Source organism: Dasypus novemcinctus, chromosome 22 (genome assembly GCF_030445035.2).
Source record: "Dasypus novemcinctus isolate mDasNov1 chromosome 22, mDasNov1.1.hap2, whole genome shotgun sequence".
Taxonomy (NCBI): domain Eukaryota; kingdom Metazoa; phylum Chordata; class Mammalia; order Cingulata; family Dasypodidae; genus Dasypus; species Dasypus novemcinctus.
The window spans coordinates 37,363,741-37,389,542 of record NC_080694.1 but is presented as its reverse complement, the minus strand read 5'-3'; the positions used below and the strand labels follow the sequence as shown (position 1 = coordinate 37,389,542).

At 40.9% G+C, this 25,802-nt stretch overlaps 1 protein-coding gene across 2 annotated transcripts in view; it reads right to left on the bottom strand.

The window, feature by feature from the left end:
- FARS2 (phenylalanyl-tRNA synthetase 2, mitochondrial) overlaps positions 1-25,802 on the bottom strand; it is a 596,483-nt gene that overhangs the window by 202,094 nt on the left and 368,587 nt on the right. For both annotated transcript variants that reach the window (XM_004479208.3, XM_071210957.1), the window contains one exon: positions 21,246-21,406. In XM_004479208.3, coding sequence (XP_004479265.1) covers positions 21,246-21,406 — 161 coding nt within the window. The remainder of the gene's footprint in view (positions 1-21,245; positions 21,407-25,802) is intronic.

The following is a 25,802-nucleotide window of genomic DNA, read 5'->3' as shown; positions in this document are numbered from 1 at the left end:
GTTACAGATATTAGCTCCATACATTAGACCTATTTTTCATAAGAGCTTCTCCTAATGATTTTTAATAAAGTAGCTAAGAAACACTTGCAGTTAGCATTTTCACTACTTAAATACAAATGCTGCTGCTGAAGTGTCCCTTGGAATAAGTTCGTTAGCTTTCACTATGTAGTGGGCTAAACATTTCTTCAGCTTTAACTATAATTTTAGATAGCAAATCCATTTAGTCAGAGACTATAGAAAGTACATTTTAACTGAAAATGTTCTACTTATTTCATTCACTAAACATTACTGAATGTTGCTTTGACTCAGAACTGACTAGTGTTGTTATTAGAGAGAAAGCCAGTGCTGGGCAATGGGGATACAGGAATAAAACTTGACCACCTGCATGCAAGGTCTCCCATAGCCAGAAAAAAAAACCAGTCAAGATCCACCATGGTACAACCTCAGCTATAAATAAGCCCAGTGTAGAGAAGGCACTTAAATTTTGTTGAATGTATGTTGAATAAACAAAGGGCAATGGAAATATTAAAGTAAAAGTCATGGAAGACTGCATGCAGAGTGTATGCAATATCTGAGCACGGCCTGAAGAAGGAGCAATACAGCACAGAGAGGAAAAGCACAAGCCCAATGTAGCAGTTTGGCATTATTTATGAATTCCAAAAAGAGACATTATGTTTGTGAACTGGTCTTTTCCCCTGGGCATATTAGATTATATTGGATTCAGAGGTTTATGTGATTAAATTATGCTTAGGGCTTTGATTGGGCCATGTCAATAGGGTGTTTAGTCCCCACCCCTTGGTGGGTGCAGACTCACAGATAAAAGACACAGGGAAAGGACAGAGTTGGGAGTTTTGAGCTGGAGCCCAGGAAGTGAACACACAGGAGAACACAGAGGAATAGAGATGGCTCCTTACACATGGCAGAAGCCCTAAGGAGAGAGACAGAGTCATTCACCTGATAGTCTACAGCTGGCCTTGTGGAGTGAGCACAGCAACTGAGCCTGGAGAGAAACGGAGTCCTGGGAAAGAGGAACCCAGGAAGCCAGAACTCTTGGTAGATATTGGCAGCCATCTTGCCCCAATACATGCCAATAGACTTTGATGAGGGAAGTAAGTTAGGCTTTATGGCCTGGTAACTGTAAGCTTCTACCCCAAATAAATACCCTTTATGAAAGCCAATAGATTTCTGGTATTTTGCATCAGCACCCCTTCGTCTGACTAATACACCCAGGCTCCGAGGCCAGGCCCAAATCCAGTCCAGCTATACCAGCTCCAAGACTCTCTAAACTTCAATTGACTTCACTGTAATATGGGGATAATAACACCTACCATATGGTTGGGATTAAATAAAATTTTTTTATATGTATATATACAGGCTATGCATCTAAAGTATCTAGCTAGCTAGCAGCTATGAGAGTGAGAACATGCAGGCTTAGTACACAGCATTGCTTTGGCTAATGCTAAGCACTCAATAAAAGTTAGTTATTGTTTTCAGTCAGGCAGGGGAGAGAGACTAGGTATGAAGAGACAATGAGTGGGGAAAGGCAAGGATATCATACCAAGGTTACAAAATCCATTCTTTAAGCAATGGGGAACTCCTGAAAATGAGTGAAAAGGTGTAAAACAGAAAAACTGTAAGTGAAGAAGAGGGAAAATGAGGGGTCTCATGCTAGCTGGCTTTAGTTTTTTTCATGTAATAAGATGGAGTTTATTTGTTGAAGGTAATAAGGAACAGAAGGGAAGGGTTGGAGAACTATGGCACAAATTTACAACTCCCAATGGGAGATTATGCACTTGTGAAGGGGTCTACTGGCAATGTCTGGCTTTTTTTTTTTCCTTATGCATGCTCAGCATGCCTGGAAATAAAGCAGAGAAAAGATGGATAGGAAGGCAGAAATAAAACCCATTTTAAATAGCACTTTTGAGAATGTTATTAGTTAAGGTGTGCCCAAACTGAATGACAGTGGGCCTTCATCCAATATGGCTGTAGTCCTCAAAGGAAAGGAAATTGGACACAGAGAGAGAAAGTCATGGGAAGAAGATGAAAGCTGACAGAACCTAGAAGAGAAAGGAGAAGATGTCACCATGTGCATTGTCATGTGACAGAAATGTCAAGGACCAATGGTCACTGGCAGCCAACTGCAGAACACCAACCTTCTGGCAGAAAGCAGCTCTTCATTGATGCTTTAAGGCTTCTCCTAGCCTCAAAACCATGAGCTGAAGCACCTACAGAATGGCCATCACCCTTCAGCTCCCCCTTGAGAATAAGGGTGTAAACTCTCTGAGAGGGAAGTTAGGGCAGGTTAATATAGGGAAAAGAGGGAAGACCCAGCAGACTAGGGAGAAAACATGGCCGTGAGACCCCGCCTGGAAACCTCCTGAAGGGAAGGCTGCTATTAAAGAGCAAAGCTGGGAAGACTCCGTGAGACCCTGGCCATGAAGTTCAATTTGGAACTCTTTCTGGAGTCCAGGGGAAGCCCCAGATACCTTCAAACAAAAGGTCTCACCATTGGCCCCCTCAGAGCTAACGGGTGGGTCAACTAATCAGAACAGCCACCAGCTGGGCCCCTTGCCAACATTAGGAAAGGTGGGGGACGACAGGCCTCAAAAGGCCTAACCCAGGGCCCCACGTGTGTACCTCGCCCTGCAGCATGCCTGTAATCTGTGTCTCAGACTGTGTACCCTTTTCTTGTTTCTTAATATAGTCTTTACTCCCTTGCCAAAAAAAAAACTGCAAAAAAACAAAACAAAACAAAAAATCCCCGTGAGCCAATAAATTCCTGTTGTTTAAGCTGACCCATCTTATGGTATTTGTTTTAGCAGTTAAGAAACTAAGACACCAAATAGCTGTGGTGCCTGGCACTGCACCTCAGATAATGGAGAGAAAACACTAGGTGCCCACGCCAGTAGGCAATGTAAGAGGGTAACTGGGGCAACAGGCAAAGGAGAGCAAAATGGGAAAGGGGGTCATAACCTGAGGGCTCCTGATTCAAAGGAGTAGTCTCAGAAAAGCAAAACTTGGAAAACTCCAATCAAGGTTTTACTGTGCTTTTTCTACTTTTGTTGCTTGGAGGGGTAAGATTCTCTCCTTGCTTCTGTGAGACAATTTTTAAAATATGATTCAACAATCTTTTCCATTAAATTGTTTATTATTATTTAATAGCTAAGTAAGCATCTAAATAATCTTGAAATGAAGGCATTTCACCCACATGTCAGAAAAGGGACATAAATTAAGTCAGACCAAAATGAAATTGACAGGCCCACCTCACAGAGTTTCAAACATTCCTATAGGTGCTCCTTGAATTACAATAAAATTAATTAGTCAATAAATAATGTTTGAGGCTCTACCTCATTTGTTCAGAGCCCAAGTTCAATTTACATACTAATGGTTGCACATTTGCCTTTAATAGGTGCACTATGTGAAAGTAAATGTAATTAATGAATAACCATTTAAGTGTAAAGTTACCATGTTTTGATGAAAAATCGGAAAATGAAACAACCAGTGAATCTATTTATTTCTTCTACTCTGGAAATAAAGCTAATCACAGAATGAGATGATAAATGAACATTCTTTCATACTGGCACAGGAATGGAAGTGTCTCAGTGTTTTTTCTATACAGAAATGTACAAAAACTGATAAAGTAGTTATCTTATCAGCTTGACTTTTGTGATTTGGAATTGGAAATACATGTCCAGCTGCTGGGACTGGGCAGATATTCTCTCCAGGTCTGGAAAACTGTCAATAGCTGTTCTTGTTCTCTTTCTAGAATCTAAATAATTGGGGCTGGCTCTCCAATCAGGGGTCATATAAGAGGCTCTACACCCAGAGACATCACCTCCTTTGAGGTTAAATTACCTGATTAACAGAGTACGTTTTTCATTCTCTCTTTTTTTTTTCTTAAAAAAAAAAAAAAGGTTAAACAACACAAGGCAGTGTACTGTGCTCCAGGTATGTCATTAACAATGTGTTAATTGGAAAACTGGGTGAGAAGAAAAAAATTCTATACAACTAGAAATCAGCACCATTTGAGAGGAGGGATGACTCTTTAGAAGATGCAAACATCCTGGTAATACAATGTTAAACAAGCATATGTAAGCCCATAAAAGTGTAAAAAGAGAGAGAGAAGATGTTATGGTTTCTATCATTCCACTAAAATACTGAGAGTATACAGTAATAGTCAATATTGTGAAGCTTTAAATAAAGAATGCAAACCAACTTTCAATATTGTCCCCTCTTCCTTCCACATGTCCACCAAAATAAACACATTAGGAAGATCTTCCAAACAGTCAAATGTGGATAGCCTTAACCAGAATATTTGATTCTATTGTAACTTTTTTTCTTTCACTTATTAGTTCTTGGTTAAGGAAGAAATAATATTCTGTTTAAAAATACAGAAATGCCCTGAGAGAAGAGATCTCTGAATGGTGAAGACAACTGTGACTTTTTTATTTCTGTCTTAATAACTTGAGTTAGCCTTCAATAGTGACTAGAATTTGCACAACTATTCTGAAGCAAGGCTCGGGAGCCTTAAGCATCTTCAAGGAATCACAGCAGTCCAGTGAGCTGCGCAGGCAACAGTGGAGAAGAATATATGCCTTACCCTCTAGCCCCACCTCCACTCTGTCCACAGCCTGAACTTTCTCCTATACAGCAACTCCCCAACCTCAAACACCAATCCATGCGAGCACTAGCTAACCAACTACATCTTACCTGGTAATAATATGCTCTCCCTCCATCTTCACCTGCCCCGGACCATCCTCTCAAAAGGACTCGGTGTTCCCTCATCCTCCACGGTAATTTCTGCCTTGAATTGAGTAGTCACTTGGGCACGGCTACACCTTCAACCATCGCTCACTGTTAATTGCTGGCTATTCTGATTAACAAACAAAATAGCAGTAACAGCAGTGATGCCAGTAAACCCTAATTTAAGTGTTTACATTCATGTACTCAACTGGACCTAAACTGGACTCACTGTCTTCTCCAAATGTTTTTCCTCCTGTTTCCCACCTACCCAGCTCCCAAGCCAGAAGCCTGGGAGTCATCCTATTTCTTGCTCCTCTTCACCTAAGGTGATAGTGCATCCAGGGTGCCCTTGTCTCCCAGTGTGCACCTGCTGTGGCAGCATAGTTACCAGCAGTGCCCCCTTGTGCCCTCAGAGGGCGGCGAATCTCAATTCAGATGATAAATGACCTGGTCACTGCATCTCTGCCTCACAGCAGGCCCCGGGATCTTTCCATTTTCTCCTGAAATCTTCTAGATCCAAACCCCACCATCTAGCCTCTCCACTGCTTCTCAAGTCAATCTCACATCATGTCTTCCTCAGTCACTGTGCTAGGCCTCAAGTGGATGGCTAGCCTCACGGCCCCCAACGCATCTTCCACATTTCCAGCCCTGAGACCTGCTAAAACGGAAATCTTATCATGTCACATGAAATCTGATGTGTTTCCAATTGCTTTCCAGAGGAAATCCAACCCCTGCTCTTCACATTCTAAAGTCTGTCCGTGCCCATCTTTTCCGCTCTGTCTCAGGCCGCTTTCCCCTAAACACCCTAAATTGAACCACAGGCTTTGGCTTAGTACATGCTTCCCTTTCCTCCTGGTCATTGACCAGCTTACCTCCTACCTTCCTTTCCTAGGGCTGCCCTAACACAGTACCACAAAGAGCGTGGCTTGAAGCAATGGAAACGGACTGTTAGCAGATCTGGAGGCTGGAAGTCCGAATCGCGGTGCAGGCAGGGCCGGGCCATGTGCCCTCTGAAGTCTGCAGGGTTCTAGGGGCGGCTTGCCAGCAATCCAAGGTGCTCCTTGTGCTTGTGGCATAACTCTATCTCTTCCTCCTCACAAGGCCAATCTCCTCTCCTTATAAGGACACCCGCCGTATTGGATTAGGACCCACCCGAATCCAATTTGGCCTCATCTTAACTGATAATATCTTCAAATATTCCAAATAAGATCGCATTCATAAGACTGGGGGTTAGGGCTTGAACTGCCTTTTTGGGGGCAGTAACTGAACCCATGACACCCCCACCCCGCCCAGACTCTCTGGGTCTACCTGTATCACAGCATTTAGCCATCACGTTAATGTCCCTCCACTAGTCATAAGCCCTCCCAGGGCAGGCAACAAAGCCCTCTGTACCTCCAGGGTCTAGCATGAGGCCTGGCACAAAGCAGAGGCTCCACACAGTTTTCAGAAGGAACCCCTGCTCGTGTTCTTGTGCTTGGAATAAATCCCATCAAATTCCACACACTTATCCGCCAGGGTCTCAGTCAACAGCAGGGAAATAACTCCCTTTGTGGATTTCGCTCAGCCAGGGCTCCTTTCCTCTTTGCTATGTTGACAGCCTAAGTCAGATCAGAACCACATACTGTTTTCAGAGAGTGACAGAGACAGAGAAAACATCATGTAGAGAGACAGAGACATGGGATGGTAGACACAGAGGTGAGGCAGAGGCAGACAGAAAGGCAGAGAGAGGGGTTGGGCCACAGGGTTAGCGTAGACAATCACCAGGCGGCGGTGGAGGGAATTCTTCAACAATACCCACAGCCTTCATCTACTGCCCAGAGTGAGAAATACTCTACACGTCTACACCTGCAGAAGGGAGCGGGAAGGATGGCTACACCTCTGGGGGTCCAGCTCCAGAGGCTCCTTAATAAACAGCAGTTTTAAAGGAAATGATTTTAAAAGCGAAAGATTTGCTTTCCTGCCCTGATGTCATGCTACTGCTACCATCTCCGTTTTGCTCTTCTTGGTCTTAGAGCCCAAAATCAGTTTTGAGGTATTTCCATATCTCTCAGGACTTCTCCTAAGGGATCAGGGTCTACGAACAGCCATAATTTCTTTTCATAATAAACCTTCTTTGAACTAGTAAAATTCAATTAAAATGGAAGTCAGAAGTAAAAACCTAATCTGAGGAATATGAAACGAGGAGATAAGAAAATCCTACTCACTTTCATTGTGCATAGAAGGTGGAATGGTCTTTGATAATATCAGACCAAACTTACCAGTTAGGGAACTTAGTAATGAGTGGTTAGGTGAGCTGCCCACAGCAAAAGAGCTGGTGTCTAGCTGCACAGGACGAACACCTAAGGCTTCTAAATTCCAGATCAATTTTTTCCTATCATACCAAAGTTGATGTTCCTAGTATCATAAACTAATTTCATGCATGATTTGCAAAGGGTGCTAGAATCAACGATTTCTCCTTCCTTCTATTAACTGAACCTCAGGAATAAAAACATATAAAACCCAGGGTGATCACAAGAGGCTATATAGTCAAGAGAATAGATCTGTATTGAGAAAAATACCAGAACGATAATAAAGGGTGACAAAATAATCACTTATATACAATACCAATTATCTAGTAGCCAATAATGGCCTAAATGTGTCACATAAGGAGTTTTAGACCTTGCTAAGTTATTATTTAAGAGTGAGGGAAACATGAAGAAATTTTCATATATACAAAAACCAAGAATCCACCACTTAAATCCCTCCCAGAAAGAATATTTGATTTGGATATATGATGATAGGAAGGAAAGCAAACACTAAAGGAAAGCTTAGAATGCAAGAAAAAAATGGTAAGCACAAAAATGGATAAAATGTCAGTAAATGTTCTTAAAAATAAGTTGTATGTTTTCTAAAATTGCTGGGATGATGAGAGAATATTATAAACAACTTTATACCAACAAATTTGAAAATTTAGACGCAATGGAGAAATTTCTAGAAAAAGTAAAATTTATCAAAATTGACACAAAACAGAAAACTGGTATAGCCTAATAATTATTAAGAAATTTAAGCTGTGAACATAAATTTCCCACAAAGATAACTCCAGATCAAGATGACTTCACTGGTAAACTTGATCAAACACTTAAGAAAGAAAACCATGTCAATTAAAAAAAATTATTCCATAGAATAGTAAAAGGATACACATCCTAAATAGTTTTATGGGGATAACATGGTCTTAATATCAAAATCTGAGAAGGACATTACAAAAAAGGAAACTTACAGACCAATCTCACCTTTGAACATAGATATGGAAATCCTTAACAAATATGAACAAATCAAATCCAGAAATATATTAAAAACACATCAGAACCAAGTTATATTGCTTCAGGAATAGAAGCTTAATACTTATAAACAATTACTATAAGTCACTGGACAGAAAAAAGGCAAATTTCTTGTAATCACCTCAAAAGATATTGCAGGTTTTAATAAACTTTAACATCTCTTTATGATAAAAACTCTTAGCAAATTAGAAATAGAAGGGAAAATCTCTAATTTGAGAAAAAGCTTTCAGAAAAACATGCCAAAACCACTTTAAGTAAATCTCAAAACTTCAAGAACAGACATTTAATTAGGTTCTAGTTCTACATTACTATCGTTCATTTAGTTCAATCTCCCAAATTCAATTTACTTCAGTAAGAATCAAAGAATCATTCATGGTAAAATGACTTTTTAAAAGACAGTAAGCTAATAAATTGTCTTTCACATTTAGATCTATAACTCTTCCAGAATTTATTTTTGAATAATTAGGAATATGAGGTCAAGTTCAATTTTTTCCATATTGATGTGTAAATTATCCCTTGTGGCAATTTGATATCATTTATTAATTCCAAAAAGAGAGGCTCTGTTTGTAAACTGGTCTGCTCCTCTGAGTGTAATACTCTTTGACTGTATTAGATTCAGCTGAGATGCCTTTGATTAAATTATTTTAAGATTACTGCTTCGATTCAACCACATCAGTAGTGTGTAACTCAGGGTTGAGTCCCTGCCTCCCTGGGTGGGCTATATAAATGGACACTCAAGAAAACATGGAAGTATCCTGAGGCCCCAGGAAGAGAAATGAGCCTGATATTCTACAGCTGACCATGTGAAGAGACCAGAGCAGCTGAGTCTGGAAAAAAATGAGCCCCCAGGAGAGAGATGAGTCTTATGCCAGTTTAAAGCTGAGACTGGAAGAAGCTGGGACCACGAAGCCTTAAGAGGAAGAAGGAAGGCTGAACCCTTGTGGTCACTGCCTGCCATGGTCAATGACTTTGGGTGAGAAAGTACCTCTTATGGTACCTTGAGTTAGACTCTTTAGGACTTTATGACTGTAAGTGTCTACCCCAAATAAATACCCTTTATAAAAGCCACCAGAGTTCTTGTACTTTGCATCTGCACCCCTTTTGGCTGACTAATCCCTGCTCCATCTGTACAAAAGCCATTTCCTGTTGCCTCTGGTCTATGGTGTCAGTGTTGTTATAAATCTAGCAAAAGGCACAGGTGAATTTCTGGGATTTTTATTGCATTCCATTGGGCCTATTCTATCCATTCATCAGCTTCACACTCTCACAATTATTGTAGCCCTTAAAAAAAAAAGACTTGATGCATGTTTAAGCAAGTCCTTCTATTGTTTATTTGGCCCTTCATGGTCCTCTGCATTTCCATATAAATTTTAGAAACCACTCATCAAATTTCTCACAGAACTTCTCTGGATTTCTATTTTACTGTATTTAATTTTGAAAAAAAAATTATAAATTGTTTCTGTATATATGTAAATGTAGCAATAGTATAAAAACAAATATGAGAGTGTAAATACTAAACTGAAGATCATGGTTACTTCTGTAGAAGAAAACAGGAAGGAGGATGTCAGCCAGGAGCAGTAGACGTTTCAACTGCATTGCTAGTGTTTTCACCCTTTAAGAGAATCCATGGCAAAATCTTAGGATTTGCTAGAGGTAGAGAGCTGGGTAGTTAGAGTAAAGTTCTATGTTGTTACTTTCTGTAAAGTAGACAATTTTTAAAATGAATAAAAATAAAAATAAAATAGCTATTTGGTCTTCAAACAGCAGTTAACCTTAAGGGGTTCAAACTCTGCCAGATAGACTCTTATAAGGGCCATCTATTTATAATTCACATTTGTTAATATTGAATTATAACTATCAGTGTAATTTATAAATCTTGCAGGGAGGTTCTTTAGAAAATAAATCCTTCCTTCACATTGAAAGAAAACACTTGATTCATTAGTTAGCCAAGTAATAGAAAGAATAATTAAGCTATCCACTATATAAATTACTGCTTACTTTAACCACATCCCTCATTTCCAAGATCACAAAATTACACATGGAAAATGCCAATGTAAATTAGCAAAGTTTGAAAAGCTCTGTGATAATGTAATCACAAAGTAATTCCTACTTCTCTATCTAAACACAAGGAGTTTCTAAGTCATAAGATTTCAGATGAACCCAAATGCTCCTCTTATCCTTTGAGTAAAGGAGTAGAATATGTCTCTAAATGAAAAAGTGAAGAGATTTTTTTTTTCTTTCATCCAGAATGAGCAAATTAAGACACAGAAAAACCATATTTACCTTTCTTGACTAATTCATCTTACTAAGGTAAATTACACTGATTTCATTTGGTCCTCAGAACATTAATAGGAACCCTGAATTTCCCATTTGAATTGGCCCTGATCAACATTTGGTATTTCTTTGATAAATCTGAGGCTCCTCATTCTGGGGTTGAGTGACCTTGAAGTTAGCTATGTCAGTCTTTTTTCCCTTTTGTCCAACGGAGATACCTTAGCAGATGCAGTATGATGACCCTGCTTTCTATATGCTCTGTTTCAATGAGAGAAAAAAATATTCTACAGGCACATATGCCCACTTATCCCATGTGGTCATCCTAGAGAGGCAGACACAACCAGTTCTAGGCAAAAGGAATATTGTACATTTGACTAGGGATCAAAACATTAATCTAAATGAAGAACACTCTGAGGGAATTTCAAGCATTAGCCAGCAGAAGATAAAGATTTTAGGCCTGCAATAGTTTTTCTAGTGGCTCCTATTATCTCATTTCATAAGTGACTGTTTACTCATAAAATGGCTGCAGTTATAAGAGAGACCCTTGCCTAGGGGACATAATTGCACATATTTGGCATTGTTGATTATGAAATAATGCAAAAGTATACACCTTATTGGCAAGAACTTGTTAAAAATATCAGAAAACACCATGCTAACATCACAGACCACTCCAATTGTCTTGACAGGGAGATGTGAGGGAAGTCTACTGGACTCGTGGAAAATTTCCCCATTTAAAGAAGAAAACAACGGGTTGTGGCAGTTTGAGATTATTTTATGAATCCCCAAAAGAGAAAGATTATATTTGTAAACTAATCTATTGCTCTGGGTGTGACACCTTTTGATTGCATTAAGTTCAGTTGAGGAGCCTTTGATTTGATTACTTGATAAAATTGCTTTAGAGCTTTGGATTGGAATACATCGGTAAGACATGACTCTGGTTGAGCCCTTGCCCCCTTGCTGGGTCTGATATAAATGGACTCACTTGGACAGACAAAGGAAAAGGGAACTGCCATGTTTGATCCTGCCATGTAAGAGAGAGGATTGCTTAAGCACGAAGTCCCAAGGGGCTGGGCCCATGCAGCAGCTCAAGAGCAAAGGGTGAGCCCAGACTAGAAGGCTGAAACCTTAGCAGAGATTGGTGGCCATCTTGCTTCACCATTTGGCAACATACCAGGATCAACAGTAGCTGACTTTGGTGATAAAGCATCTCTGAATGGTGCCTCAGTTTGGACTTTTCATGGCCTTGGCACTGGAAGTTTTTACTCTAAATAAATACTCTTTACAAAAACTACATTTCTGGTTCTTTGCTTTGACAGCCCTTTGGCAAACTATAATAAGGATGTTCCATTTTCTGCCTCTGGACTTTGTTGTATGAAATGAGGCTTGGTGCTCTAGTCACCATCTTTCAGTCTGGAGGGGACAAGCCTGAGAGCAAAATGCTCAGAATTCCAGTGCTCTTGTATCATTAAGGGCTACCTGTTATTGTGTGATGCAATCTATTTTCTTATATGTGTCCCTTTGAGCTGGGACTTTTCTTAGTTGAAAAGGAAAGTATCCCTACTGCTATTGGGTAACCATTACATCTCATCCTCATACCACTGACATACCCATAACACAATTGACATGTTTATAACAGTATCTCTTCCTAAGTCAATTCCTTCAAACTTGTATTTGTTTCTGGTCCCTATTTTGATGCTCTCTTTATAAAACCATAACTTTGAACTTTATGATCCAACAACTATTAGTATCCTATTTAGATGGTTCTATATATTTAAGTATCCCTCTGGTTCCAGATAGAAATGCCAAAACTTCTTCCAGTGATAAAGCTGATTCCTGAAATATATTGCACATAATCTGTCAAATTTTATAGATGTTGTCAAGATTTAAGGCTTACTGTGCTATCTACAAATAGAAGTTCTTATATATTTCCATAAGGTTAATAGTCAAGAAAATGTAATGAGGATATTAAATGTGTTTACACATAAATTTCACAGAAAACACGTCTCTCAAAACTATATAAGAAAGCTGTGGAAAAAGATGCTGAGAATCCTGTTATTAATTCTTTTTAAAGTGCCTTAATAAACAAGAAAGAAGTTTGTGGTTGTAATTCTCTAAACTTGTCAAACATAACACAAAAATACAAAGCCACTATAAGTGCACAGGCCTCTGGTGACAAAGGCTCTAACACAAACATGGGGCTGCAATCCACTGGGCTCAATAGACTATGAACCCATGAAATAGCCTAGCATTGTAAGGCTAGGGTTATGAAACATCAATGTTGATAAAGAAGCTAATAATGGAAACTGTGGGCCTGAAGGACCAAGAATACTGAGACAGTTGGCTGCTGTTCTCCAAATAGTGTATGTTTTTGTAGGAGTGGGGGTGAAACTATCAATTGCACTTATTTAATACTTAACAATGTGATAGGTTCTTTTATAAATGAATGATGTACGTTTGAGCACTATTATGATTCCCAATTTTCAAAAGAGACAGCTGGGGCACAGAGAGGTTGAGTACACTGTACAAAAGTCCCTCCGGCAGAGTAAAGCCTTGATTGGAACCCAGGCTTCTGACCTTTTGAGGCCATGCTTATAAAATCACGACATGATTCGCATCTCTTGGGAGAGGGCCCGCTCTTAGTGGGGCATAATAGACCTAAAAAAACAAAGGTGATGGCAATGACCTTGGGCTTCCTAGATCTTTGCTTTAAGTGTTATATAAAAATCCAAGAAAGTTGGCATGGGAGCCATTTGCTCCAGCCACCCTCCTCCACCTTCTTCTGCAGCTGAGGAACTTCAGAGCTAGAGAGTTACACTGCTTGCTAAAGCACAACAGGCAGTCAGTGGTTACAGCCAGAGCTAGAACCCAGACCTCTTCATTCCTAGAAGAGCTTCACTATCAAGATTATAAAGAGCCTCATTCGAAACTGACAGGGTATGTAAGCCTCTCGTATAACATACCAGGATGGAGGACTGTGGAGTTTGTATGGAGGAAGGTGAGATAGGAAAGCTAGCGAAATCCTGGAATGGCCGGGCTATTCACACAGGTGGACCGGATGTCCTCCCTGGCCCTTTCACTACTCCAGTCATCTACCAGCACCCAGGTTTCACTCCATCATTCCGTGAGGACTCTAGCTTCTAGTTCACTGAATGATTCCTGACCTCATTCTGAGTGGTTTCAGTATCAGTACAGATCATCTTTCAAATGCCCTGACTTCTCAGTTCTTTGATCTCCTCTCCTCCAAAAGTCTTATCCAACCTACCTAAGCCACTTACTCCCATGGTCGTATATATTTTTTTATCCCCCCTGCCCTTGCTGCTTTGCTTGCTGTCTGCTCTCTGTGCCCATTCACTGTGCATTCTTCTGTGTCTGCTTGTCTCCCCTTGTTGCATCATCTTGCTGCATCAGCTCTCTGTGGGTGTAGGCCAGCTAGCCTTCATAAGGAGGCCCTGGGAAGTGAACTCTGGGCCTCCCACATGATAGACAGGAGCCCAATCGATTGAGCCACATCTGCTTCCCTCCCATGGTAATATTTGACCTTGTCATGATCAGCAGCTGAAACTGCTCCTACATCTTAACTTCAAGGATCCCACACTCTAACCTTCTAAGCTCATCCCTCTAGTATCCTGACTCCAAGAATCCTTACACTTGCCTACCTAGGATTTGTAATCCATAAATCCCACTACCTTCTCACATGGTCCCTCATTCCTCTCTTGTCCTGACTTACTTATCTAGCAAAATTCTCTTGAATATATGGTTAACTCCCTTGCTCCTTTCTTGTAGTCATGTAGCAACACCGAAACCTTGCTTAAACTCATTGTTCTCCCTACTAGATACCTGCACCACAAGCTGAACATGGCTTGAAAAATAAGTATGATCTAGCTGCTTGGTCTCACTTAAAATTCATGACCTTTAACCTAAAGTAGGTTCTTAATGCTGCCCATTTATAGACAGTAGGACCAAGGATTGCACTGGTATTTTCAGGCCAATGTTCATGAAAGCAAAGTGGACTTTGAGGAAGTCATGGAAATTAAATTTGTAATGTTCCAGATGATGCCTCAATGAAAGTACAATGCTAAATTTCTCTACACACAAGCCTTTCAGATATCCCAGTGCCTTCTGTTCTTATTTTCTGGCTTCTATCTAGACTGTACATTTGTTGGGGCATGGACAAAGTCTTACCAATTTATGTATTCCACATGGAATTGAATGCAGAACCTTGGAAGAATGGGCAGTCAACAGAAATTTGTCTGGTCTCCTGATCACTGAAACTCTCTTCACCTGTCAGTCAATAATGCTTACTGAGCACATAGGAAAGGTTCTATGGTTGGCCATCTTCCCTACTTCTTCCTCTACCTCTTTCTTTCAGCTTCTTCTGGGAAAAGCAAATGAAAGATATTTCTATTTCATTCCTTTTCCACATGAAGAAAAATATTTGTACAAATGGAAAAGTGAAAAAAATTTGATATCTGATAATTTCACTGTGGCACAATGAAAGCTGATAAGCTTCTCATGGCTGGATTTATTGGGAAATAAAGTGAGGAAATACTGTAAAAGCCTGCATTAAGTCTCTATCAGACAACATTTATGATAAAGACAGCAAAACCAGATCTAGGAGCTATTCCAAGTCATGGGGATTAACCAGTAATCACAGGCTCAAGTCCTAATACAATTCTGTTGAGATATAAAAGGATTTAGAAAATTAACTAGCAAAAAGGGATTAAAAGAAGATGAAGAAGAAAATTTTGACTTCTATATTCATTGGTCAATACCTTAATTAAATTTTACATTTCACCTATGTATAGCTTCATTATTGTACTCCCACATTATTCTATAAATACCTCTGATAATTTTGTCTCTTCCCCTAGGTTAGAAACAATGGGAAGGCAGGAACTGTTGCTTTTACTTTACTGACTCATCTAGCAGAGTGCTTTAGTCTAGGCACCAGTATAGTTTACTAATTCAATATTATGAGCTCTCTGGATTCACCTTGGGTTCTAATCCTGGCTTTGTCACTTACTAGTAGAATTATTACAGCTGAGTTACTTAATGGTGACCAGCTTCAGTTTTACCATCTGTGGTATGGGTCTATAGTATCTACCCCATAGGATTATGGTGAATAAAAGTTATAATATAGGCAAAGTATTTGGCTCACTGCTTAGCACGTAGCAAATGGAAGGTATTATGAAGTACTTGATAAAATAATGGACATATAGTGCACTGAACTATGGTTGCTAAGGCATAGATCAGGGAAAAGAACTAGCTTTGGCCTTAAAAAACTCCCAGGCCTCATGTAATAAAGCATTCACTGATGACGCCGGGTACTGTAGGGTGCAAAAGGAGCCACCTCCTGGACCTCGATCATAACTGAATTGATACAAGACCCTTTCATAGTACCAAATTCTTTGCCCTTTGAGTTTCATTTTTCATCATCTCTTGCTCAATTTTTTTTCTGATTTAAACACTAACACTTTGCCTTCACAGATTCCATAACGTGCACAAGCAAATCCTGGACCGATGAATACTTTTTAAAACACTCATTTAGACTGCATGAGTTTATTTACATGGAACCCTCACTTTGATGACTATAAATAGAAAAAGAAAGAAGAAAAAGAAAATTAAGGCAAGAAGAAAAAAGCAAAGAATTTCAAGATTAAGTCCTAACAGAATCATAAATTACAGGTTAGTTAAGCTAAACCTAAACTCAGAGGACAGCAGAGGAAGAAGCGCACATAACCGCCTGTGAGACCATGTCAGCCGGCGGATGGGGAGGTGAGGCCCTGACAAGTTAAGTGACACTGGACATCACGACTCTGACCCTGGGCTTCGGGGGCGGGCTGGGGAGCAGCGGCTTCAGCATCACCTGGAGCTTGCTAGAAATACAGACTCTCAGGCCCCATCCGCACCTGCTGAATCGGAACCTGCATTTTATCAAGATCCCCCAAGCAATTAACGCACACGAGTTTGAAAAATATTGATTACACCTAACTTGTTACCAATGAGTTTATAAATTAAATAATTTAAACTCGATTCAATATTTTTCTGAAAATTTGATGTCATTTTTTAGATTTGTTAGAAAAGTTTAAATCCTTTGGCTTCTGAATAATCAATTTACAATATGAATTGGCTCCTTAGAACCCTAAATGAGCAATCTGTTATATAAACACTGATATTAAGATGACTACTCAGCTATAATTTTCTCATCTATAAAATGGAGATAATAATGGTAGCTGACCTCAGAGGGTTACTGAGATGATTAAGTTAATACATGTCAAGCCTTTATGAGGTTAACTATTAACTATAATTATTGTTATCTTGCATAGAGTGTTGTTATGAAATGAACTGTGTCCCCCCCAAAGAAATATTCAAGTCCTAATTCCTGGTCCTTGGAATGTGATCTTATTTGGAAATAGGTCTTTGCAGATATAATCAAGTGAAGAGGAGGTCAGGCTGGATTAGGGTGAGCCCTTAAATCCCTGATTACTGGGGTCCTTATAAGAAGAGGGAAACTTGGATACAGAGACCCACAGAGAGGAGACGGCATGTGATGATGGAGGCAGAGACTGGAGTGCAGCATGTACTGGCCAAGGAACCCCAAGGAGTGCCAGCAAACACCAGAAGCTAGAAGAGGCAAGGGAAGAGTGTCCCCTACAAGTTTCGGAGCGAGCACAGCCCTGCTGACACCTTGATTTTGGACTTCTGGCGTCCAGAGTTGTGAGACACAAAATTCCTGTGGTTTTCAGCTGCCCAGTTTGTGGTGCCTTGTTATAGCTGTCCTCCATAAACTACTATGGGTGTGGTATGACAGATGTGCCTGCCACCACCCGCCCATTGTCACTTACTCCTGCTGCTATGAGAAATGTTTGCAGTATGTGATGGCGCAAAGCTGTATGGACCCCAGAAAAGTCATGTTCTTAAGGCTAATCCATTCCCGTGGGTGTAAACCTATTGTAAATAAGACCTTTTGCTGGGGTTACTTCAGCTCTTACCGGAGTCCTTTATAAGCAGGATGAGTATGGAGAGAGAGAGACAGAGAGAGAGACAGAGCGACGGAGAGAAACAAAGACAGAGAGAGTGTGCACTACAGAAGCAAGAAGCCAAATCAATGAAATCTAGAAGAGAAGGGAGAAAGAGCAGACTTGCCATGTGCCTTACCATGTGCCAAAGGAGTCCAAGATCACTGGCAGCTGATCACTGTGGAGAAAGCATCACCTGATGATGCCTTGATGTGGATATTTTCATGGCCTCAGAATTGTAAGCTTGTAAACTAATAAATCCCCATTGTAAAAGCCAACCCATTTCATGGCATCTGCCATTTCAGCAGCCCAGAACAATATATTGGGAATAAATATAGTCTGGATCATAGAAGGAAAAACCCCTCAACTGGAAGAAAAAGTAACAATCTGCACTAAGGAATTATTTCTCAGAGGCGACTGTGTAACCTCATGAACCAATATGGACGTACACAGAATTAATAATTCTTAAGTAAAATATGTAAATAACATTTACAGTACTGAGTAATGAATGCCTTTCAAGTACAAGCATTACTCTGTGTAAGACTAGACATTGAAATCAGAATTTGGGGCTGCTAAAAAACATTTTTTGAAGAATGAATTAAGGTCGGAATATTGATTATTCAATTTGATGCACCAAAACAGCACGAGCTGGCAAGAGTACATCTAACCAATGCCAAATGCCCAGAACGAGCTCAGTGTAGGAGGAGATGTCCTAGGGGACAAAGGTCTCTTATACAGACTAAGACAACACTTGCATGAGAAACCAGCCAAGCTGTCCATCCACTTATTTCAAGTGGGATCCAGGATGCCAGACAGACACAATAGGCAACACACTCAAGAGGGCAAACAAAAGCCAAAAATGAAAAATTGCATAATAACTGGTGCTCCCTATTTCCTAGATTTAAACAATGGTTAGAGGTTTAGGAAGGGAGTCCCATAGAGCATGCCCCCGGGGAACGTCACTCAGAGACAGCTGCTATAGCCCACTGGAGAGCCATCACAGCTAAGGATCGATTTAAAAGGCTGTGGAGACCACGGCTGGGAGGACACCCCAGAAGCCAGAGAGCCTGTAGAGACAGGAAGAGGAAGCTCTGCCTCGTGCTGGCCAAGTTAACAGGACACCCAGGGGTGCCCAGGGCTGCCAGGCCAGAGAAACCACTCGCACAGCCGGCAACACCTCTTGGCTCCCCTAAGGCCCTGCTTTGGAGAAGAGTTTTGCAGAGATTTATACTCACATTCAATATTCTCCTCAGGACAGGCCAATTAGACAAAGCAACAAAACAAGCTTCCTATTTTCTCTCTATATTACTGCTCCAAACAAATCATGAAAAACAGCTATACTTTAATGCTAGCTACATTGCTTATCCTTAACTAGAAAAAACTGTGCTGTTATCTAAGAAGAAAAACAATTTGCCAGGCTAAAAACTGAATCTATAAAGTATATACTAAGTAGGTGGCTCAAGTGATGGAGTGCCTTCTTCCCACATGGGAGGTCCCAGGTTTGGTTCCTGGTGCCTCCTAAAAATAAAACAAGACAAAAAACAAACAACAAGCAAACAAATGAGAAAACCAACTCCAGGAAGCTGATGTAGCTTAGTGGTTGAGCATTGGCTTCCTATATACGAGGTCCTGGGCTCAATCCCTGACCCTGGTACCTCTAAATAAATAAATAAATACCAATTATAAAAGAATAATTAAGAAACAGGGAAGCAGACTTGACTCAATAGATAGGGCATCCGCCTACCACATAGGAGGTCTATGGTTCAAACCCCGGGCCTCCTTGACCCGTGTGGAGCTGGCCCATGCACAGTGCTGATGCGTGCAAGGAGTGCCGTGCCACGCAGGGGTGTCCCCGAGTAGGGGAGCCCCATGCCCCAGGAGTGCGCCCCGTAAGGAGAGCCGTCCAGCGTGAAAGAAAGTGCAGCCTGCCCAGGAATGGTGCCACACACACGGAGAGCTGACACAGCAAGATTATGCAACAAAAAGACACACAGATTCTGGGTGCCACTGATAAGGATAGAAGCGGTCACAGAAGAACATGCAGCGAATGGACACAGAAAGCAGACAACTGGGGGGGCGGGAGAGGGGAGAGAAATAAATAAAAAATAAATCTTTAAAAAAAGAAAAAAAAAACAGCCCTCTATCATCTGCAACCTACAAAGTATTTTACAGCCATGTACATTTTCAGTGATCAAATACTAATTCTACCATCCGAAGTTCTTAAGTTTATCATGATGCAAAGACAACCACATAAATGATATGATAGTGTAGATATACATACATGAGCTTCCAACTTTAAAGGCAAAAAAAAATGACATTTAATACAAGAGAACCAGCATCTATTTCTGGCCATCTCTTTATTCCCCTAGAGAATAATAGCGTATGTATGGTTAAAATTGGATTTAGGCCACCAAATTGTGGTATCAACTGTGCCTTATTTTTTTCTGTAGCCCCACTGCAGCATGGAACACCCTGCTTGGCATAATGTGGGTGTTCCATAAACATTATCTGAATAAGTAAATGCCTGAATAAATTAAAAAGTCAAAGAGAAAAAACTACCTCTATAGCCAAGTTTTTCTTTTGATCATTTAGAAAAAATGGGGGAGCTTTATTTCAAGTTACTGAGAAGGACCTGATGCTAGAATAAAAATAAACAGCTTGGTTTTAAAAATAACGGGACTTTTTTTTTAATGGCCACAGAAGTTTAATTTAAAAATTGAAGAATAAGAAAGGTTCCACTTCTGGTTAGGATGCACCAGAAAAGGAACTTCAAAAACCTATCAGCCTTACTGTAACAGTGAGAAAATAAAAAAGTAAAAAATTCCTGTTTTTTTTTAAGGAGGTTGACAAGGCGTGGACACAAATCAATCTAAACGAACTAAATTCCGGGGCAGGATCAGCCCTTCAAGAGAGGACAGAGAATGGAGGATGCTTTTATCTTTGGGGCAGGCAAAAGAGCTAGCTAGCCTGCCACAGGCAAAGAAACTTTGCTGAAATAAGGGGAAACGACCAAACTTTTATCAGCCAAGCAAGGGCTGGTGTGGCAGATGTAAATGGAAAACAGAGCCAGCCACTGCATCAGCCAACCCTTCACAGTATTTCTGCTGAGTAAGTGCTGCTGCTTGGAGAAGCTGGGGTTAGCCGGAAAGCAGAAAGAGATTCCGTAGTCTTACGTGTGTAGATCCCAAACTGTGCTGCAGGGGCCTCCAGATGAAACCAGGGGTGAAAATGAAATTAAAGAAGGCAGCGACTCAGCCCCAATCCAGCTCAATTGCTGGTTAAAAGAAAGCGATCAATCCTAGTCACCTCAGTTGCTGGAAGAGGTCTTTCTGGGGGTAAATATTATGTGCCTCAGTCTCCACATACTTTTCAACAAAATTCAAAAGTGTAAGACAAGTGGAGATAGTAGGAAAAGCATACCCCAGAACCGGGAGGAAAAAAAAATCGATAGAAGACGAGTAGATACTTAAGTTTTTGGAAATACCAGACAAGGACACTGTAAAAATCTATTATTATTGTTATTATTAAAGACTTTAAAAGAAAAGTGGATAAAACGGGTGGCAACATGCATAATTCAACAGAGAAAATAAATTCTAAAGAGGAAGAAAAAAGAAATGCTAGACTTAAAAACTACAATATCTAAAATGATGAATGCATTGAATGACCTTCATGGTAGACTGAACTCAACAGAGAAAAATAATAGTAAGTTCAAAGATAAATCAATAGAAATTATTGAAAATAAAGCACAGAGGAAAAAAGACATCAATAATAAAAATTTTAAAGACTTTCCAAATCTATATTATCTTTAAATAGTTTCCTATTCAAGTCTTCGCGGCTCTCGATCCTTGAAAACCATCTTTATTATGATTTACTTAATTGTTACAAGTCATCTTACCTGAAATTTCACATTCTGGTTGATGTCGGACACACGGAATTGCTTCAGGAAGCGCTCGTCCTTGCTCCAGAATAGGCGAATATCAGGGATGTCGTAGAGGATCATGGCCAGCCTTTCCAACCCCAGGCCGAAGGCCCAACCAATCTTCTCTTGAGCACCAGCTACAATGAGAAAACAAAACAATCATTTCAAAAAGAGGAAAGTTACAACAACAAAAAAACAAATGACTCAATTTAAAAATGGGCAAAGAACTTGATTAGACCTATTTTTCCAAAGAAGATATATAAATGGTCAATAGGCACATGAAAAGATGCTCAACATCATTAGCTATTAGGGAAATACAAAACAAAACCACAGTAAGATACCACTTCACACCCACCAGGATGGCCATTAGTTAAAAAAAAGAACAACAAAAAACAAACCCCACACACACACAAAAGACACACAAAGTAAGTATTGAGGATGCGGAGAAATAGGAACCCTCCTGCATGGTTGGCAGGAATGGAAAATAGTACAGCTACTGTGGAGAACAGTTTGGCAGTTTCTCAGAAAATTAGATCTAGAATTACCGTATGATCCTCAAATACACTACTAGGTGTATACCCAAAGGAATTAAAGCAGGGGCCCAAACAGATATTTGCATACCAGTGTTCACAACACCATTATTCACAATAGCCACAAGGTGGAAGCAAATCAAATGTCCATCAGCAAATGAATGGATAAACAAAATGTGGCATACACGCACACTGGAATATTATTCAGCAATAAAATGGAGTGAAATTCCGGCACATGCTACAACATGGACGAAACTTGGAGACATGTTGAGTGAAAAAAAGCCAGGCAGAAAAGGACAAATGTTGCACTTACGTGAACATCTGTCACATACGTGTCACATATGATACCTCCACTCACATGAGGTATCCAGAACAGGCAAATTCATAGAGACAGAAAGTAGGATAGTGGTTACCACGGTCTGGGGGAAGACGGGAATGGAGAGCTACAAATTGAGGTATACAGAGTTTCTGTACGGGGTCATGAAAATGTTCTGGGATTAGATAGTGGTGAAAGTTATACAACATTGTCAGTGTACTTAATGTTACTGAATTGTAAACTTAAAATTGGTTAAGATAGTAAATATTGTTATGCATAAAATGTAAAAAGATGTTTTAAATAAGTATACCATCAGACCGATCCATACTCAGCGCTGACAATCACCGAGCACGGCCTGCGCGCCCGCCGCGGAAGCGCGGGAGGGCGGCTCCGACACCGGCGCCTGCCTGCCTGCACCGAGCGCTCTGGAGGCAGAGCTGCCGCTCGTACTGGCTCTCAGGCCTGGCTGACTTCCAGGCTCTCCAAGCCCTGGCTCTGAGCTATTATTTTCACGATAAACCTGCCCTGTGCAGACTATCCACGTCCCCAGGTGGTTTACTGGATGGGTCAGCCCGTTCAACACGCACCACAGGCGACGTCTTAACAGAAAGCGGGTGCCAGGCCCTCAACACCCGCCAGCGTCAGGGAGACGCCGGAGCCCGGAAGCCAGAGCTCCTTCAGCGACGCCCAGGGGGCGAGCCGGCCCCGGGAAACGTGATGAGCGCCGCTCCCGCCAGGGGGCAGGCGGCCGTTCGCGGGGTGCCGACGCCGTGCCTTTACCTCACGCCTGTGAGGCAGAGCAGAACAGAAGCTGGAGACCACTGGACGGCAAAGGCAAGGGAGCTGCTGGGAAGGCTTCGGGAGGGAGCGCGTGAAAGGAGCCTAACGGCAACGCGACAGCGCAAGGATGGGCAGGACCCGGCGGGGGCGGAAGTGAGGCTGCGGCCCGATGCCGCCGCCGGGCGCCCCCGCCCCGCGGAGCCCGCCCCGAAGAGCGTGGCGGGCTTGGTTCCACGGGCTGGTGGCCTCCTCCATCAGGCAAGTTACGTAAACTCCACCTGAGGTGGCCGGAGAGGGGAGCGGCCGCCGTGGGCCAGGGGGCTACAGACGACCTTGGAAGAGGATCCCAAGCCCCAGGAGAGAAGGAACCCGGCCGACACCCTGGTTCCACCCGCAGGGACCCTGAGCAGAGGAACCAGCTTGACCGCAGATGCTAAAGTGCGCTGTGTTCAGCCACTAAGTATGAGGCTATTTGTTATGCAGCAACAGAAAAGTAATACTGACTGAAAAGGTGGAGCGACCGAGGGAGGAGGGGCAGAGGCACCTGCGCACAGGGCAGGCGAGGCTGCTGGGGCGAGACAACGAGGAGCGGACCTGCCCGGCCAGGGGCTGCCACCACCATCTGACAGGAAACAGCCTAACAGGAGCCGCAAGGCGCGGGAGCCTCCCGAGGGATACACGGAGTTTAAAAAGGTTCAGAACGAGGTCACAAGAGGAAATGATACAGAAAGAAAGAGAATGGCTCCATAAGTGGGAGACATGGTGTATCTAAAAGAGACGTGTCTAGGTAAGTGCTGGGTGCGAGTGTGCTAGTCAGAAGGTGAGGAAAGGGGGGCATCCAACCACGGAACCAGGGGAGGATAACCAAGGGTGAGCAATGCCAGACCACTGCTCAGTTGCCTAAGAAATCACTGGAGTGGGAGGCAAAACATTTTAGAGTAATTCACGGTGATGCATGAAAACCTTCCTAAAGAGATGTTGGTAACTAAAGTCATGAAAATGAATATAACCCTGATATACCATTTTATTTCTACTGTCAAGTTACTTTTTCTTTTTCTTTTCTTTCTTTATGATACCGCCCAGATGTGGTGCTGGCACCAGAATCCTTCTTCATTGTGGGTTGCAATGTTGTTTTTTTTTAAATGAGAATTTGGAAAACAATATGGCAATATTCAAGAAGAGCCATGAAAATGTTCATACACTTCATGATTCCAGTTGGAAATTTATCCTAAGGAAATAATGCAGCAGGGACAAAAAGATAAATGAAGGAAGATATTCAGAGCGGTATTACTTACCAAAGCAAAGGATGGAAACAACCCAAGCGCCCCAAAAAAGGGAATGGCTTAAAAGTTAAGGCACATTTTAAAGTAGTCACTAAAAATCATAATTACATAAATAAATGTTTAAGTGACAGACTATAACAAAACATGAAAAAATCTATGATAAAATGAATATTCCCTGTGATATTACTACTTAATATAGTAAAAGTGAGGGATATAATATTGAAAAGTAATAAAAAAATATATATGTAATAGGTGGGTTTTAAAATAACGTTAAACATTTTCTATTGTTAGAGTTTTTTCAAATAAAAAATAAAAATGCAAGGTGGAAATGTTACTGTTGTTTCTTGACTCAGGCTTTTTCTTTGATCATGAAATCTTTCAGATTTTATGTATCAAAATTTTAGATAAAAACCAACTACCAAGAGCCCAATATCTGCAACATTGAATGGCAGCAGAGTTAGGGTATTCAAATTCTAGTAATTTTTTAGCTTTTCCACTTTTCTTCCATCATTCCTCAAAAACCTCTGTTTCCCTATTCTCTCAAATTTTCTAAAGCAAAAACAGAAGTAACAAAAAGCACCTATAAATAGGTGAAAAAAAGCATCAACATAATTTAAAAATGGGCAAAGAATTAAATAGAACTTCATCTTAAGAGAAAGAAAAATGGTCATAAACAAATAGAAAATCTTAAGAAAAATGCCAGGCAAAACCGCACCAAGACAATTTTTTTAATAAAAACATTTTATCACATATGTGAAAGCAAGGCTGAGAAGAAACAAGTTCTCATACATAGATTGTCAATGGGTTTTTTATCTGTTTACCCAAGGAAGATAATGTAGCAATAGCTACCAAAATTACAAATGGGGGAGTGGATGCGGCTCAAGCAGTTGAGCACCTGCTTCTCATATGGGAGGTCCCGGGTTCAGTTCCTGGTGCCTCCTAAACACAAAAACAAAAAAACAAACAACAAGTAAACAAATGAGAAAACCAATTCCGGGGAGTCAATGTGGCTCAGTGGTTGAGTGTTGGTTCCTCACATAGGAGGTCCGGCATTCAATCTGGCCCTGGTACCTCAAAAAAAAAAAAAAAAAAAAAAAATTTACAGATGCATATTCCATTTGTTACATCTACTTCTCCTACATATGGGAAATTATGAATGTACAAGGTTACTTCCTGGACTACTGTTTATAATAGCAAAAGAATGGAAATATCCCAAATGCCACCAATAAGGAACTGGTAAAATAAATTATGCTATGCCCATATAATGGAATATTACTATAAAAGTCTCTGACAGGTTTTAAAAACTGAAAAGAGTAGTTGTCTTTTTAATTTTGGATCCAGGACATATGCAGGATAAAAGTGAGGGAGACTTTACACTACATACCTTTTTATATAATGACAAGAACTATTCCGGGAAATACGACTAGATAAAATACAGTAATTTGTTTTCTGCCCCCTACCCCGACCCCTACCCAATCCCCACAGCTGTTATAAGTTATAAGTCAAAGGATGCCTGTTTTCTCACACTGGAACAACTTTCAGAAGAATCATGATTGGTATGTCCCCTTTCAGCCAGTATTGGTCTCTCTCTCCCCCTAAGAACCAATGCATTTTTGAGCCTGGA